Source organism: Nothobranchius furzeri, chromosome 12, assembly GCF_043380555.1.
Source record: "Nothobranchius furzeri strain GRZ-AD chromosome 12, NfurGRZ-RIMD1, whole genome shotgun sequence".
Classification (NCBI taxonomy): Eukaryota; Metazoa; Chordata; class Actinopteri; order Cyprinodontiformes; family Nothobranchiidae; genus Nothobranchius; species Nothobranchius furzeri.
Window position 1 is genome coordinate 48,157,881 of NC_091752.1, and position 18,500 is coordinate 48,176,380.

Consider the following 18,500-nt stretch of genomic DNA (forward strand, 5'->3'; position numbering starts at 1 on the left):
CTCTTTTAGCTCCATTGACTTGCATTCATTTTTTCTTTCTTCCGGGGACCCATGAGCCGACCGGAAAAGGCGAAGAGACCCATCCAAGTTGGTGGCCGATCACTATGGCAGCTCCTATAGGGAGCCTAAGTCTACTTTCGCACCATGGATTAGTCCTGTTGTCGTGTTTAGATATTTTTTGTGATTATTTGGCCTTGATTACACTCCAAATCAGAGGTGTCAAACTCATTTTCGTTTTCAATTCAGTTCAATTCAAATTCAAAAATACTTTATTAATCCCAGAGGGAAATTGATTGCTGTAGTAGCTCAGAATAATAATAATAATAATCAAGTCATCAAAGAGTTATTGTATATTACAACGGCTGTTGGCAGGAAGGATCTCCAGTAGCGGTCAGTGTTGCAGCGAAACTGAAGAAGCCTCTGACTGAAGACACTCTTCCGTTGTCGGACAGTCTTGTGAAGAGAATGCTCAGGGTTGTCCATCATTTTCTTGATTCTCTGGAGAATCCTTCTTTGCATTATCTCCTCCAGTGGTTCCACAGTCATCCCCAGAACAGAACCAGCCTTTTTTATTAGGCTGTTGAGCCTTTTCAGGTCCCTGCTTCTGATGCTGCTACCCCAACAGACGATGGCTGAAGAGATTACACTCTCAACAACAGACTTGTAGAAGATCTGCAGCATCTTGCTACAGACATTGAAGGACCTAAGCATCCTCAAGAAGTGCAGTCTGCTGTGTCCCTTCTTGTAAACGGCTTTGCTGTTCTTTCTCCAGTCCAGTCTGTTGTCCAGGTGAACTCCAAGGTATTTGTATTCCTCAACCACCTCCACTTCTTCTCCCATGATGGACACAGTGTTTGACTCCACCCTGTTTCTTCTGAAGTCTAAAATCATCTCCTTTGTTTTGTTCACGTTCAAGGTCAGATGATTGTTTCCACACCATGCCACAAAGCGCTCCACCAGCTCTCTGTACTCAGCTTCCTGTCCATCTCTGATACACCCGACAACTGCAGAGTCATCTGAGTATTTCTGTAGATGACAGGTCTCTGATTTGTACTGATTTGCGTCAAATCAAGATCATGAATGCCTTTAAAGGGGCCGGTTGAGGCAGAAAATATTGATAAAAATGTCTTCAAAATGTCCGAGCCACCTCAACTGGCTACTCTCGATATAGAGGAGCAGCAAGTCCACTTCGAGTCTACTCAACTGATAAATCGAGAGCTTTGCCTTCCAGCTCAGCTCTCTCTTTACCACAACAGATTGGTACAATGTCTCAATCTCTCTTTTGGTCTTTTCCTAGTTGGACGTGCCTGGAAAACCTCACCAGGTAAACGTTCAGGAGGTATTCTAACAAGATGCCAGAGCCACCTCAACTAACTCCTCTCAATGTGGAGGAGCAGGGGGTCTACTTCAAGCCCCTCCTGGATGACCAAGCTTCTCACCGTATCTCTAAGGGAGAGCCCAGCCACCCTGCGGACAAAACTCATTTTGGCCGCTTGTATCCACAATCTCGTTCTTTCAGTCACTACTTAAAGCTCGTGACCTTAGGTGAGGGTAGGAACGTAGATCGAATGGTAAATTGAGAGTTTCGCCTTCTGGCTTAGCTCCCTCTTCACCACGACAGATTGGTACAACGCTCGCATCACTGCAGACGCAGCACCAATTCGCCTATCGATCTCATGCTCCATCTTTCTTTTACACCAAGATACTTAAACTCCTCCACTTGGTGCAGAACCTCATCTCTGATCCAGGAAAGGCATTCTACCCTTTTCCAACTCAAGCCACATGAGGTGTAGCATCATATTGAATCTAGTTTGTAATCATTTTTTATTTTTTGTTCTTATAAAGCGCCTCGTGATTTTTTCTTGAGAGGAATCTTTTGTTTTTCTAGTTATTCTGCTATAATACGTATTGTAAAGTTGAAATGATCACCCAGAGTGTAACAGTTCATTTAATTTATTCCTCAGAAGCTATGGTCCCGAAGCAAACCAATAGAGCATTGTGATTGGCCCACCAAACCAATACAGCACTGTGATTGGCCCACCAAACCGATAGAGCGCTCTGATTGGTCCACCAAACCGATAGAGCACACTGATTGGCCCACCAAACCGATAGAGCGCTGTGATTGGCCCACCAAACCAATACAGCACTGTGATTGGCCCACCAAACCGATAGAGCGCTCTGATTGGTCCACCAAACCGATAGAGCACACTGATTGGCCCACCAAACCGATAGAGCGCTGTGATTGGCCCACCAAACCAATACAGCGCTGTGATTGGCCCACCAAACCGATATAGCACTGTGATTGGTAAGACTCAAAGCTGTTTGGGCTTGTTGAGGATCCAGTGGAGCACGGCTAGACTGATGTGCAAAGTGAAATCCTTTTGATCCTGCTACAGTCTGTCTAGATTTCTAGGCTACCACTGAATAATTGCATTGTGAAGATCATGTATCACTTTCATTCCACTTCACAATTACGTGCTACTTTGTGGTAGTAACACAGAAAATCACAATAAAAATTGTCAAAATGTGTAAAAGTTCATGAGGCATGAATACTTTTACAAGGTAACGTTTCTGTCGTTTCACTGCATTGTCAGTTTAAATCCACTTACATTATGTGATATTAGGGCTGGACAATGATTCAATAACGATATATTTATATCATTTCTTTTTTCATTATAGCCTATCGCGTGGCTTCATACAGAGTCGCTACTACACCTAACCAATCAAAAACACAGACCCAGGGAGGTCACCAAGCTCTCCCCTCTAAAACCAAAACAGACAGCGAATGACTTAAGCAAGATGTTGCAGCAAGGAGAGGTTGAGGAAATTGTCCCGAAAAAAGGTTGCAGTAGTTCACTAACATGGCAATATTTTGGTCCAACAAAAATTGCTAAATTCTCAGAGAATCAAATAAAAACAAAGTCTGATAACAACTTGTTTTATGATGATAGGGCAGCATTTAAAATGTATTTAGTAAATTTTTATAGTTATCAATACTTATTGATATCAATCAGTATGATTTTATTTTTAATAAATAAGCTTTTTTCTATATCGTCCAGGCCTATGTGATATACCATTATAATATTGGACCCCATTTTGCCTTCAGAACCCATTTTCTGTCTTTTTGATGCTTGATTTGAGGGTTTGTGAGTTCTCATGTCTTGATGCCTAAATGCTTCAAATGAGTGGCTGATTAGTTATTTGTGTAAACAAACAATAGAACAGGTGTACCTAATAAAGAAGCCGATATAGAAACATTTTGATTGTGTTGGTCTAATGTTTGTCTACTTCTTTAGGCTTGTTGTGCTGTTGGTGGGCATCAGTGTTATACCCAAGGTCCCAGACATGTGTTTATTATTTTTATTATTATGACAATAATAATTTTAATAATAATTGAAGTGATTTAAAAAAATGATTAAAATGAACATTATTATAATAAAGAAGAAACGATCTTTTATATAGCGCCTCAAGATAAAAATCACTAGAACAAAAATGAAAAATAATAAAATTTAAAAATGATTAAAAAATGCTTAAAATTGGTAGAAGTAAAAGTGATGATAATGGTGATTTATTATTATTATGATTATGATTATGATTATGATTATTGTTATTATTATTATTATTATTATTATTATTATTATTATTATAAATATAGAGTTTTAGTTTTACAACAGCCTTTTGAAAATTTCCAGTCTATGCATTATCAAGTTGATCCAGTAGGGGGGGTGGGTAAAATCTGCAACCGTGTTGGTTGTCTCAATTAAAACGAAGAAGAAGAAGAAGCATAGAAGAAGTAAACGTTGGAGCTAACAGCGTTTACCAGTTAATCGCGGTGTACAAAGTTTTTATTCAAATAGCGCTCCGATAAGTTTGATTACGTTTCCTAAATACTTAGAAACATGTTTTTGGAGTTCTTGTTTGTGTCTGACGTCTAAATAAAAGGTAAGATATAAACATTTCACCCAGATTTCCGACGTTTTGTTTGCTTATAACTACGTCCGCACATTCTCCTCTTTTTATTCGTGACTCGTCGTTATAAAAAGCATGAGTGATGAAGAAGAAGCCAGGGGTGGCTCACCCTCCGGTGGCACCGTCAGGCGTTTGAAACGGAGCCACCCAGCTCAAAGCTCCAGCGAGAAATGTTGGGTGAACATTGGCGTTGCCTTCCAGAGTTGGCGCTCAGAGAAAAAAGCACGCGGATTACCAACGGATGAAGCTGCGGCTTTGTTTCTTCTCGACGAGTAAGTTCTGCAGAACAACTGTGCACAGTTCATTATGTGTTTGCACCAAGTCTAATGATTTTGCACCAAGTCTAATGCGTTTGCACCAAGTCTAATGTATTTGCTTCTAGTCTAATGCGTTTGCACCAAGTCTAATATGCGTTTGCATCAAGTCAAATGCGTTTCCACCAAGTCTAATGTGTTTGCAACAAGTCTAATGATTTAGCACCAAGTTTAATGCGTTTGCACAGATGTTGGCTTCATTTATAGTGTTTTGTTTGTGTTCAGTCAACTGATGATTTCTGGCTAAGTAAACTTACCAGCTGTTATACCAGCAGGATTAATATGTTCTAAATACCATGCCATACCAACTTTATTTCTATAGCACAATTTAAGACACAGCGTGAGAGCTGACCAAAGTGCTGAACAGGCAGGATCAATTAAAACAAAAGTAAAAACAATAAGAAGATAAAACATAACAATAAAAACTATAAAATCATAATATGATAACATGAGTCACTGTCTAAAAGCCAAGCCATGAAAGTAGGTTTTTAAACGAGATTTAAAAACAGACCAAGAGGGTGCCAGCCTAACTGTAATGGGCAATGAGTTCCAGAGCATGGGGGCAGCATGGACAAACGCACGTTCACCTCGTGATTTGTAGGCCATCCGGGGAATGCAAAGCAGTAGACGGTCAGCTGACCTCAACATACTAGTAGGTACATAGGGAGTCAGCAGGTCGGACAAATAAGGAGGAGCTAGGTCAAGTAGGGCATTAAAAACAAACATCAATACCTTTGAGTAACTCATGTGGTGGAAAAGGAGGAAGCCAAGAAGCAGTTTTTCTGAAGGACTTGGAGGAGATGCAGGAAGCAAAAAGAGACAGACAGGATGGGAAAATATTCAAATAAACAACAAGAAAGTGCATGAAAATGTATATGTATTACCTTTTTATAAAGCAATCATTTATCAGCATTTAATATTTCTATATTTGATACAATTCAGATCACCTTCAAAGCCCAGGCCCACACCTAGGGCCGTTTTGGGGCCCTGGGTGTGGGCCACAATACTACTTCACTTTCTTAATTCTTTTTTTATGTGTTATAGGGATTCTGTATCTGCAGATGCTCAAAATGAAATGGCTCGCGGGGGGGGGGGGGGGGGGGGGGGGGGCAAAAATGTTTTGATTGAGACATACCTAGTTTTTACATTTTGTTGCTTTTTCATTAATTTTTAAATTTTAAAACTTTTTATTGCAGTAATGTTTTATACTAACCGTGTCAAATCCTGGTCCTTCATTGCCTCCATCCTGCAAGTTTGAGAAGTTTTTCTGCTCTAAATCACCTCACTTTAATCAGTCGGTGACAACAAGCTTCTTGATGACCTTCAGAACAGAAAACGCAACCATTAGCTGTGTTTCCACTACCGTAACTTCAGGGTAGATTTACAGGAACGTCTCGACATGCGTGTCTCCCTTGACCGGGCCGGCCAAATGACTGTTTTCCAGGCCGTTTTCAGGGTAGGTACTCCGAATGGTCTGTTGGCGTATTGAGCAGAACCTTTGGTCAATTCTCGCTGACTGGTTGTAACTCAGTAGGAATTTACATCAGCAGACGTCGTCCAAAACAACCGGCATTAGTAAAATTAGTAAAGTTGCTGGTGATGCTGACTAACTATATTATCTATATTATCTCGGTGGATTACCGTGGCTGCGGTGTAGGCGCGGTGACCCTTACCAGCCACCGTACCATCTGCTGAAGTTGCCGGCGGTACATGCGCACTTTGTTGTTTACAGCCAAAACTTTCTTGAAGCTAAAGCTGAAATAATGGCCAAAGGAGGAGACGGCAGTGCTCAGGAGGACATTTTTTATCCCTCAAAGAAGACAAAGTGGGAAGTACGGGCATCTTTTGGATATGTGAAGAATGCCGAGGGACAGTTGATAGAAGACGGCTATCCTGTTTGCAGCACGTGCAGAAAAAGTGTCTGTGAAAGGCAGCAACGCTTCAAATCTCATGACACATCTGCGTGACCATCACCCACAACTCTACAGTCAACGCAAGGCAAGTTAGCGTTTTAGCTCAAATGCGTGATCCGAGGATTTGGGTCGAGGGAGAATGCAACGAGTTGCTATATAAAGCAGCCGCAGCGCCGCTACCTGCATATAAACCGTGTCACGGACACCCCCATGTTGAAATGACGCTATGCATTACGGGGCTCCCAGGGGCAGAGAAGAGTTGGTCTCTCTCCGAGAATAATTATGAATTTAACAATGATTACTGCCTGATGACATTTTCCCAAATCTGCAAAGCTCACTGGAAGGACACAAACCGAGGACAATATTTTCCTGATATAGGGTTTATTACTCAAGTAAGGGTAAAAAAGTATCTGATTAGAAGGCTACTTGAGTACTGAGTATCATCTGATCTAATATTTTAAAATGATGACATCAAACAGACATAAAATAAGAAGTTATGGGCAAATATTGGTATTTTAAAGACTAAAGGGAAAAAATGTAAACAAGTAAACAACATAATTACAAAATAACAAATTTTAGGCAAAATTTAGACACAAACTGAGGACAATATTTTCCTGATATACAGGGTTTATTTAGTTGTCTGAAAATGTAACACGTTTAAAAAAATACCGTGATAATACCGAAAACCGTGATAATTTTGGTCACAATAACCTTGAGGTTAAATTTTCACACCGTGACAATCCTAAAGCTGACTGGAAGCAAAGGAAAATAAGCATAGATCACACTTAAAATCAAACTCTTGGCACCAGAAAGCACGGGGAAAATGCTCCCACAAACTTTGTTGTCTCGCAGAACGCTGTAAAAAATGGCACATCTTCTGGTCATTGAACACCACATTTTACATCACACAGCTGCTCTCCTCTGAATGAACGAAATGATAATATACTTCGACAGAATAGATACTTTTAATGTATTAAATCTGCTTTGGACGCTTATCAATGAGATCCCACACAGCCAAAGCAGCCGCAATATATATTTTTTCTGTGCAAAGTTCTGAAGGGGCTGAATTTGAATGGAGACACAACAGCTGAGAGGACTGACCCCCAAATTCCACTACCTCCGCTCCGGCACGAACTCCGGAGCAAAATCGGTCCCGTTGTAGTCAATCAGAGCAATTCCACTACTGCGGCCGTGCTCCGGCACTGCGCCGCCCTCTGTTCCGGCGTCCGGCAAAAATAGAATCGATCCTATTTTTGCCGGACGCCGGAGCACCTCCGCAGTCAATGGACAGGAATCACAACTGCCCAACAGGAAAGGGAGCAAGCACAACTTCCGTTATTTCACAATGCATCGATAAACAAAAGGCGTTTTTTGTTTCATATGCACAGGTTTAACAACTTTTAACAACTATCAATGGCGGCTGAACTTTATATGCACAAAAGTAAGCCATAAATACAGTTTCCACTATCAAAGTAGTCACACTTTGTTGATCCAAACACTGCTGATCTCTCAACACAAATGATGGGCAGATTGAACAGTTCATTTCGATGCTTCTCCCACACAACGGGTGTTTGGATCTAACTTCCGCGTTTATTGCTCGGACTGTATCACAAGATCTCGAAAATCCCGCGCATGCTTGTTTGCCCACCTCAGGCCTCCGCACCGGAGCGGAGCCGTTGTAGAGCGGGTACCAGTAAAAATTGAGTTCGGAAGCGAGCGGCTGCGGAAGGCGGGGGCGGAGCGGAGCAGAGGTAGTGGAATTTGGGGATGAGACATCACTGTCAATTTTCCCGTCCCAGGACATGCCCTAAAGGTCCGGTAACGGAAATACAGCTAGCGAGTCAGGTGTGTTGGAACGGGGAAACATGCGGGATAGTGGCCCTTGACGACCAGGATTTAACACACTTGTTTAATACCTTTCTTACTGATGTAGCGTTTATAATGAGTGTAAACTTGTTTGAACTCCTGCAGTTTCAGTGCTGCAAACCCTCCTTCCAGTTTAGTCATTTTGTTAGTGAGGCTGGATGTGCTGTCTTTACCTTGATGGTGGTTTTAACTTTCTGTTTTTGTGTCTGTATAAAGAGGGAAGAAAAATGCATCACAGCCACATGGCGCTGGCAATGGGAAGATCAGAGTCTCTAAATCTCAGGTAAGTAAAATCTGATTACTGGTGTAATTTTATTGTTCGTGCACAAATTAGCAAATGTCCACATTGTAGACATCAATCATACAAGTCGAAAGCAACATCAAATCCAAGAATAAATGTTTCTCTTGAGGACTAATAGCTTTTGATCTGCTAGCCCCCACATCTGAAGTGTCGACTTCCACCATGAAGGGTTTGGTGGGATAGGAGCCAAGATAAAAAGTGTTGTCAGGTGTTGGAAGGCTGTATTAATGGATGAACTGGTGGTAAAAATCTTCAAAGTCAAGAAAGCTCTGGAGCTTTTTGCAGCTGGCGGGTAACGGCCAATGGTTAACAGCCTGCACCTTCTGGGGTCTATGGCCAAACCATCTGCAGACATGGTGAAGCCCAGGAAGGAAGTGGTGTGGTGGTGGAATGAACACTTTTCCGGTCTACAGTAAAGGCGGGCTTTGAGTAGATGATGAAGGACCGCACGCACATACTGTATGTGGTTGGCTTTGTTCCAGGAGTAGACTAGGATGGCAGTAGCCTAAGCAGGGAGGCTTAAGGTTGGTTTATTGTTGACGCGTCCACGAGGTTCGCACGGCTCCGCACAGCGAAATTGTGTCATTTTAACAACACGCGCCTCTGCACGGCCCAAAATTTCCGCACCGCGCACCTAGGAAATTTTCTAACCACGCGGACGGTCGGACACGGAAAAACATGGCGGACCGGCAAGAACTAGTATGGCAGAGGTTCGTAAATACAGACATTTGTATGATTCAGCTCTCAAAGATCACCGTGATCAACATGTTGTTAATAATTCTTGGAGAGAAATAGCTCGCACTGTCAGAATAGACGAGGACGCTGTTAAAAATGCTGGAATGCCATGTTGTAAACAGTAGTTTCTACTTCTACTATGGTGTGGTGTTGGATGCATGCCGTGTAGAGCTCCATGCTGCCTCCTACAGTTTGGGAGAATATTGGCTCACCGCAGAGACAAGCCGCCTGAACCATAAACGCTGCGAGTTGTGAAGCGCGTTCCATCCGCGAGCCGCATCACCAAGCAGAAAGTGAATGCTTCAAGCATAAACCAAGCTTTAGACTTCCCTCTCCCCAACTACTTGGGCCAGCTCCTCCGGGGGAATCCCAAGGCGTTCTCTGGCCAGCCGAGAGACGTAGTCCCTCCACCGTGTCCTGGATTTCCCTTTAGGTCTTTTCCTGGTTGGACGTGCTTAATACCAGCTACTGTGTGTGCAAACCTGGTAAAGACCTATAGTAATCGTTTGACCTCTGTTACTGCCAACAAAGGTTATGTTACAAAGTATTGAGTTGAATTTTTGTTATTGACCAAATACTTATTTTCCACCCTGATTTACAAATAAATTCTTTAAAAATCCTGCCATGTGAATTCATGGATTTTTTTTCACATTCTGTCTCTCACAGTTGAAGTGTACCTATGATGAAAATTACTGACCTCTGTCATCATTTTAAGTGGGACAACTTGCACAATCGGTGGCTGACTAAATACTGTTTTGCCCCACTGTAGGTGAGGGTAGGAATGTAGATCGACCGGTAAATCGAGAACTTCCCCTTCCAGCTCATCTCTCTCTTTATCACGACAGACCGGTACAACGCCCGCATCTCTGCAAACGCGGCACCAATCCAGCTTATGATCTCACGCTCCATTTTTCCCTCACTCATGAACAAAACCCCGAGATACTTAAACTCCTCCACTTGGGGCAGAACCGCATCCCTGACCTGGAGAGCCTCATTCTTTAAGGGGTTTCTTTGACTTTTGGTTGCTTTTTCACCCATTGTCAGTCACTTTTTGGCGTGACCACGACAGCAGATTGTGCAGTGAGTTTTACTGAAAGTTTTTGGAGTGTTGGCCTCCTTTTTCAGCAATCTTGTCATAGGGTTATCAAAATAAAGCATGCAAGGTAAAACATTCAGAAAGGCCCATACAGATTATAAATTAATTAAGTTGATGTAACTTGTATCTGGTAAAGTTGTTACTAATTTTCTTATTTCGGTTTTCTTTGTTCTGGTGTTTTGCCGCTTTTAAGCACATCATCATTTAAGACTTTGTATGTTCTTTTGTGTTCCTGCAGTTGCAAGAGCTGATTCAGCATGAGGTCTGCACAGCAGAGGCAAACAATGAAGCCAAGACGCGTCAATTAATGAAAGCAGTCGAGCAGATGAAAGATGATACAAGCATTGAAAAATCATTCCAACAAATGGAGGTGTGGGGAAAGTATCTTCTATATTTTCCATTTTACCCAAATTCAACTTTTCTATTTTCTTTAAGTGTTTTCCCTCACCTTTTGAATTCTTAAATCACGGGTAGTTTTTATGAGCATACGCCTTATTTCATTATTATTTGGTGTGTATGGCAGCTCCACTTACTCACCTAAAGGATTATTAGGAACACCTGTTCAACTTCTCCTTAATGCAATTATCTAATCAACCAATCACAAGGCAGTTGCTTCAGTGCATTTAGGGGTGTGGTCCTGGTCAAGGCAATCTCCTGAACTCCAAACTGAATATCAGAATGGGAAAGAAAGGGGATTTAAGCAATTCTGAACGTGGCATGGTTGTTGGTGTCAGACGGGCCGGTCTGACTATTTCACAATCTGCTCAGTTACTGGGATTTTCACCCACAACCATTTCTAGGGTTTACAAAGGGTGTGAAAATGGAAAAACATCCAGTATGCGGCAGTCCTGTGGGCGAAAATGCCTTGTTTATGCTAGCGATCAGAGGTGAATGGGCCGACTGATTCAAGTTGATAGAAGAGCAACTTTGACTAAAATAATCACTCGTTACAACCGAGGAATGCAGCAAAGCATTTGTGAAGCCACAACACGCACAACCTTGAGGCGGATGGGCTGCAACAGCAGAAGACCCCACCGGGTACCACTCATCTCCACTACAAACAGGAAAAAGAGGCTACAATTTGCACCAGCTCACCAAAATTGGACAGTTGAAGACTGGAAAAATGTTGCCTGGTCTGATGAATCTCGATTTCTGTTGAGACATTCAAATGGTAGAGTCAGAATTTGGCGTAAACAGAATGAGATCATGAGATCATGCCTTGTTACCACTGTGCAGGCTGGTGGTGGTGGTGGTGTCATGGAGTGGGGGGATATTTTCTTGGCACACTTTAGGCCCCGTAGTGCCAATTGGGCATCATTTAAATGCCACGGGCTAGCTGAGCATTGTTTCTGACCATGTCCATCCCTTCATGACCACTGTGTACCCATCCTCTGATGGCTACTTCCATCAATCCATTTTCATTCGCTTATCCGGAGTCGAGTCATGGGGGCAGTAGCCTAAGGCGAGAGGCCCAGGCTTCCCTCTCCCCAGCCACTTGGGCCAGCTCCTCCGGGGGAATCCCAAGGCGTTCCCTGGCCAGGTGAGAGAGATAGTCCCTCCACCGTGTCCTGGGTCTACCTTTAGGTCTCCTCCCGGTTGGACGTGCCCGGAAAACCTCACCAGGGAGGCGTCCAGGAGGCATCCTGACCAGATGCCCGAGCTACCTTAACTGGCTCCTCTCGATGTGGAGGAGCAGCGGGTCTACTCCGAGCCCCTCCCGAATGACCGAGCTTCTCACCCAGTCTCTAAGGGAGGGCTCAGCCACCCTGCGGAGAAAACTCATTTCGACCGCTTGTATCCGCGATCTCGTTCTTTCGGTCACTACCCAAAGCTCGTGACCATAGGTGACGGTAGGAACATAGATTGACCGGTAAATCGAGAGCTTCGCCTTCTGACTCGGCTCTCTCTTCACCACGACAGACTGGTACAACGCCCGCATCACTGCAGATGCAGCACCAATCCGCCTATCGATCTCACGCTCCAGTTTTCCCTCACTCGTGAACAAGACCCCGAGATACTTAAACTCCTCCACTTGGGGCAGGACCTCATCCCTGACCCGGAGAAGGCATTCTACCTTTTTCCAAATCATGATGGCTACTTCCAGCAGGATAATACACCATGTCATAAAGCTCCAATCATTTCAAATTGGTTTCTTGAACATGACGATGAGTTCACTGTACTACAACGGCCCCCACAGTCACCAGATCTCAACCTGATAGAGCATCTTTGGGATGTGGTGGAATGGGAGCTTTGTGCCCTGGATGTGCATCCCACACATCTCCATCAACTGCAAGATGCTATCCTATCAATGTGGGCCAACATTTCTAAAGAATGCTTTCAGCACCTTGTTGAATCAATGCCACGTAGAATTAAGGCGGTTCTGAAGGTGAAAGGGGGTCAAACATCGTATCCTTTAGGTGAGTGCATGTCATGTCCCAGGGCCTCTGTGGCTACATTGTGACTCATCACCGCCATCATGTGAATGCATATGTGGGTTATTGCCTGTTGTGTTGTAAAGTGCCTTGGGGGGGTTAAAGGTCACAGAAGCTGTGTAACTACAGGCCATTTACCATATTTCCTTATTAACAAAAGCAAATGTAATCTAGCGTTTAAAGAAGTTTTAGCCAAGTAACCGATTGGATGGATGAATAACTCGTCCCACCGTTTTTGTCTCAGATGAACTAACCCCAAGACCAATCATCTCCCCTCTCCCACAGGCTCAGATCAACCTCATGTCAAAGAGGGTAGAGGTGGCCCTTGCTTACCTAAAAAGAACACAGGATCAGGTTTGTAAACATATTTAAGTCATTATGCACGAGCTGTCTCTTTAGAGTAGACGTGGTAGTAAAATGCCAAGACACTCAGAGTTGGAGTGAGAAAACTAATCATTGATTAAAGTTTTTTGTTTTTGAACCCAAAGTAGAAAAACTGAATGTCATTTTTCAACATCATTTCAGAGTTTAACGTCCGCCCATGCTGATGCAGACAGGATCAGGTATGTCGGCTATTGCAGTAGCTTTAATTCCCAGCCTGAGTAAAAAATGTACTATTATTGTTTTCTGTCTCTGTAGGGGAGACTCTGATGAAGCTACAGAGATTTCAGTACTGAGTAAGAGACCAGCATGTACATTTGGACACAAAACACATTATGATTGGATTTTATTTTTAATTCTATGCTTTTCTTTAAGCACCTTGTGACTTTTATCATTTTAATCATACACATAAACCTTTCCTCCTCTTACATCCTAGTTGATAAAGAGAAAAGCAAATGTATCATCAAGATTGAAGAGGCTGTTGATTTGATGGTAAATATGCTGCTACGTATGTTTTTTAGTGTTTAAAGCATTAAAATGGGATGGAGAGGTTGATGTTTGATAGAATTTGTTGGTGGTAAAGTTGGTTAGTGTGACTTATTTCCAGGAGAAATGACGAACGTAGATTTGAAAACTTACATTGTCGTACGAGCAAAAATCAACAAAGTAATGAGAATGGCTTTCTTTTTAGAAAACAGCTAAATGTACGCTTGAGGAGGTCAGAGTAAATAAAGAGGGTAAGATAAACTATTCAACAGGTTTTTTTTCTCCTCTTTGAGACACATTCATTTTGTGATCTGTAATGTAATGTCGACAGGTGCCATGGTTGAATTTACGCCAGAGAAGGCTCCACCCACTCTTTCTCCCAACGGTTCATGGACGGTGTGTGATTTATAGTTTTTTATCTTTATTTTTATTTATATATAAGTCTACTGCCCCCACGACCCAACTCTAGATAAGGGGATGAAAATGGATGGATGGATGGAATGGATATATGTATATAAATATGTGTGTATATGTATGTATGTATGTATATGTATATATATGTATATGTGTGTATATGTATATATATATATATATACAGATAGATAGATAGATAGATAGATAGATAGATATAACCCTTTCACACCAGTGGTGTTCAGTTGCTAAATATGCAAGTGCATTATGAGTAAAAGATGCAGGGAATTGCGACGCTTCAGCCAGATGGTCCAGCAGCGGCTGCTTTTGGTTTGAATGCAACTATTGCAGTTTTTAGACAAATGCAAGAGAACCACTTTATTCCTTTTTATTTATTGTTATTATTATTTTTTATCTCCACTATATATGTATAGTTATACTACGTTAGAACGTTGTTAAGAGGCATGAAAAAGATTTAAGCTAATATGTTTTCCAAATTAGCAGTTGTAGCTTTAACACCAGTCAACGTTTTCTAAGTCCAGACATTTTCTGTTGTCTGTGCCTTATAATGGCATTTTCCTTTTCGGCCTCTGGTAGTTTGTCCTAAAGTTGAAGTGGTAGCAGCCGGCTGTTTCTCCTCCCACACCAGTGGTGTTTTGTGCGTAATGATTGGAGGACCCATGGAAGTGTGAAAGTGAGGTGGTTCAGTGAAACAGACAATATCATGGTCCAATAGTGGCTTTCAGTCCAAGCCGTGTTATTGGCTTAGGTTTTTAAACAAAAACAAGATAACCACTTCATTACTTTTTTCTCATTTTAAATCTCCACCATGTATTTATAGCTATACTATGTTGGAACGCTGTTAAGAGGAGTGAAAAAATATTTTAAGCTAGCTTGTTGTGCAGAAGTGCCATTGTAGCTTTAAAAGTAAAAAAAAAAAAAACGTATTTTGAGTAGAATGCTACTTTAAAAATATATTAATCAGTTTACCAAACAATTAAAGTTAGGTTTTGATTTAAATTATAGCACCTAATGTCAAAGTGCTGCACATAAGATGAGTGAACCCATTGAGGTTTAAGTGGATTGGTTCTTTCTTTGCAGGAAACAAAAGAAGGAGAAAAGCATGTCTGCTGGCCTAGTGAAGGTAGGTTCATTTTAGAGATGCAAATATGAGCTTATATGAAAATCATTTTCAGGCAATGTTTGGGTGATGACTTCATTCGGGTAGTCAGTGGGCTTTCTTTCTGTGAAAATTCTGCATAAGCTTGTGTCAGTATGTGAAAAAAGTCACTTTTTCCTGCTTACTGTTTCTTTGTCTTTTTGTGGGGCCAAATTTGCGATAATCTCCCGACAACCTTCATGGTAGAGTTCAGTGAAAAGGGGTCTCCACCGACTTTAATGCCCATGGTGTCTTCAGAGCAGATGGTAAGATGCTGAATACTCAAAACCTTAGTTTAAGATAACCATTTAGCTTTATTGTTATAACATTTTTAATTCCTAAAAATTTCCTTCTTTTTTTTTTTCGTAGTAAGTGTTTTTTCTAATATTAAACAGAAATCTGGATTTCTTTTTGTCAAGAGTTCACTATTTAGAGGTGGAAAATATATTTCGCACCATAAGCTCCTTTCCGTACTTCCTTGGTTACGGCTGGATGCAACACCTTGTTTGTGAACACGTACCTCTAACCAGCCAACAAAGTCATACACATTGCTTTACAATGGTTATTACTGCATTATATGAATTCTTGTCTCACCCACCGCGGGTGGTCTCATCCCTCCAAGCTCGGGTCCTCTACCAGAGGCCTTGGAGCTTGAGGGTTCTGCGCAGTATCTTAGCTGTTCCTAGATCTGCACTTCTCTGGACTGAGATGTCTGATGTTGTTCCTGGGAACTGCTTTAGCCACTTCTCCAGTTTGGGGCTTAGTTATGGCGCGGTATGGGGGCCAAAATTAAGACTACTGCCCAGCAGCAGGAGGCTATATAAATTCCTAAGCAAACTACTGATCTGATTAATGATAAGCTGGCGCAGCGTTAGCCTGGGCAGGCTGGTGTTAGCATTGGAGAGGCTAGCCATTAGCGTGCCTAGGCTGGCCACTAGCTGGATTTCCTACCTCCTCAACGGACCATTAGCATAGATAGGCTGGCGTTAGCATCGGAGAGGCTAGCCATTAACGTGCTTAGGCATGCCACTAGCTGGATTTCCTACCTCGATGGACCTTAAGCATGGTTAGGCTGGCATTAGCATCGGAGAGGCTAGCCATTAGCATGTCTCGGAGAGTCACTGGTCAGCTAGTGGCCAGCCTAGGCACTCTAATGGCTAGCCTCTCCAATGCTAACACCAGCCCGTCCAGGCTAACGCTAGCCTATCCATGCTAATAGACAGCAGAGGGAGTGTGTGAACCAGTCAATGACTAGCCGAGGGCTGCTAGTCCCTAACGTATCTAGTAGTAACGCCAGTAAAGGTGCTATTCCTCAGTAAGCAGCGCCAGCCTCTCCGTTACCGGCGCCAGCTTATCATTAATCAGGTCGGTAGTTTGCTTCAGAATTTATATAGCTTCCTGCTGCTGGGAAGTAGTCTTAATTTTGGCCCCCATACCGCGCCATACTTAGTGCCCCAATGGCCACGGGCACCACTGATGGTTTTTCCACCGTCTCCTCCTCTGTTCGCCATTGTCCGAGACATTCACTGATCACGTCGTCTGTTGGGGCGTTATCCTTGATGTACTTATGGATCTCGGATATTTCATCCTGGACAGTGGCTCTCATATGCGTATGTTAAACTTTAGTTAAAGACTTACAATTATTACCTGAAGTGTGGATAGATGGCATTTACTGCATCTTACATTAGCTCTTCCAAGATTAGTTTGAAGTAGCAGTTAAATACTAGTGCACCTAAATTTTACATAAAAATAATTGTTCTGAGTTAAAAATAAAAGAAGGTAAATCCCACTGAAATGATCTCTAATTGATTATTTAAATACACTGTTTGTATGTGACGTTCAGGTACCTACTGGGGACCTAAAGAGAGAGCCGGAAGATTCCCAGGATGAAGAAAAGAAGATGATTGAGCAGCCAGAGGACAAGAAGTTCAAACAGGTACTGCAGGTAGTCTGCTGTGGAAATGATTAGAAATTGATCCCTTTTATTTTTTATTTTTAACAACTTGTCTTGTTGATCTTCCAGAAAGATATGCTTTGCCCTCCTTCCCTCCCAGCCAACCCCTTCCCCTCCACCCTGAGCATGGAGGCAGCTTTGTACAGCTTGCCTCAGAAGGTGGAACTAAATTTGGCCCTCATCAGGAACCCTACTCGACTCTCTGTGCTCTGGAACGTGGTAGAGGCGGACCCCGCTGCACCACCTATGGACAGCTACATGTAAATGGATGAATATTTATTATTTTTATTTACTAGTTAGTATTCTCTTGTCTCATCTTCTGTTTGCCTTTAACCAAGTAGCCGGAAAATTATTTTTCTTTTTACATTTGGTGTTATGAAACTTTTTTCCCTACTTATAAACTTACATAGTTTTGTTGATTTGAACTAAATTAGCTTTAAATTTATGGGTGAAATGTTTGAAATACCCATCTGTTATCAGTGTAAGGCCTTGAGTCTTAATATAATTGTCTAACTGAATCACTCACCAGCATTAAAGACCCTTTCAGTTTGCTTTTGAGATATGTACATAACAAAAAAATAACATTTATTTGAATTTACGATAACCATCTACCATTATGGATTTAGTTTTATGGAACAGTTTGAACATCGTAGAGTCGGAAAAGGGTTTTAAAATACCTTCTCCAAGTCAGGGATGAGGTCCTGCCCCGAGTGGAGGGGTTTAGGTATCTCAGAGTCTTGTTCACGAGTGAGGAAAAGATGGAACTCGAGATCGATAGGCGGATTGGTGCTGCGTCTGCAGTGATGGAGACATTGTACCAATCTGTCGTGGTGAAGAGAGAGCTAAGCCAGAAGGCAAAGCTCGACCCCGGATGGGTGGCAGAAAATGGATGTATGGATGGAGTTTGAACATTGTGATCTGACAGATGATTCAGTGACGCCCAAGCTAAAAGTTCTAAGTGACTCGTTATCTTTATTTTTCAGCATCTTCCTGACTATGGAAAAGGACAAAGGAAGTGGCGAGTTCTCAAAATGGTACTCATATGATACGCTTAAGGCCACATCACTGCCGATGTGTGCACTGATCAAAAAGTACAAGCCTGGGCACAAGGTGTGTGCTGCTGTGGTGGGTAAGGACATCTTTGGACGTTACGGCCCTTATAGTGAAGTCGTTACGGCAACAATACCAAACTAATTTCAGAAGGCGTCTCCGAGTCAACTAATTAGCTTGTTTTTTTAAGCAGCTCTTGTAAGTTTTATTGATGGTTTTGAATATATTTTTATTGCTGTCTGTAGTTTTATAGATGCACACAATTATTAGACTACTACTAGATTTCTTTACTTAATTGATTTTGTCCTTTTTTGGTTAGCATGTTATGAGTTGAGCCACAACACACATTGTAGTGATAGTCATTCTAGAGATGCAGATTAACATTCAACACAGAGTGTTTTTAGATAATTTAATAAAGTGTTTTTAATGTGAA

At 42.1% G+C, this 18,500-nt stretch overlaps 1 protein-coding gene across 1 annotated transcript; it reads left to right on the top strand.

The window, feature by feature from the left end:
- Positions 1 to 3,773: 3,773 nt before the first annotated feature.
- Positions 3,774 to 18,500, top strand: atf7ip2 (activating transcription factor 7 interacting protein 2). Its single transcript, XM_015967354.3, has 15 exons — positions 3,774 to 3,942; positions 4,044 to 4,241; positions 8,279 to 8,345; positions 10,433 to 10,564; positions 12,912 to 12,980; positions 13,152 to 13,189; positions 13,266 to 13,303; positions 13,444 to 13,499; positions 13,699 to 13,744; positions 13,825 to 13,889; positions 15,006 to 15,048; positions 15,271 to 15,329; positions 16,907 to 16,999; positions 17,087 to 17,277; positions 18,001 to 18,500. Exons 2-15 carry the CDS (start codon positions 4,045 to 4,047, stop codon positions 18,209 to 18,211), a joined length of 1,305 nt encoding a protein of 434 aa, XP_015822840.3. The 5' UTR covers positions 3,774 to 3,942; position 4,044; the 3' UTR covers positions 18,212 to 18,500.

What these genes read in the sequence shown, in the direction of transcription:
- atf7ip2 (XM_015967354.3), top strand. Translation starts at nt 4,045, where the DNA reads ATGAGTGATGAAGAAGAAGCCAGGGGTGGCTCACCCTCCGGTGGCACC. An exon ending in TCAGAGTCTCTAAATCTCAG is followed by an intron (nt 8,346 to 10,432) that starts GTAAGTAAAATC and finishes GTGTTCCTGCAG; the next exon opens with TTGCAAGAGCTGATTCAGCA. An exon ending in AAGAGGCTGTTGATTTGATG is followed by an intron (nt 13,500 to 13,698) that starts GTAAATATGCTG and finishes CTTTCTTTTTAG; the next exon opens with AAAACAGCTAAATGTACGCT.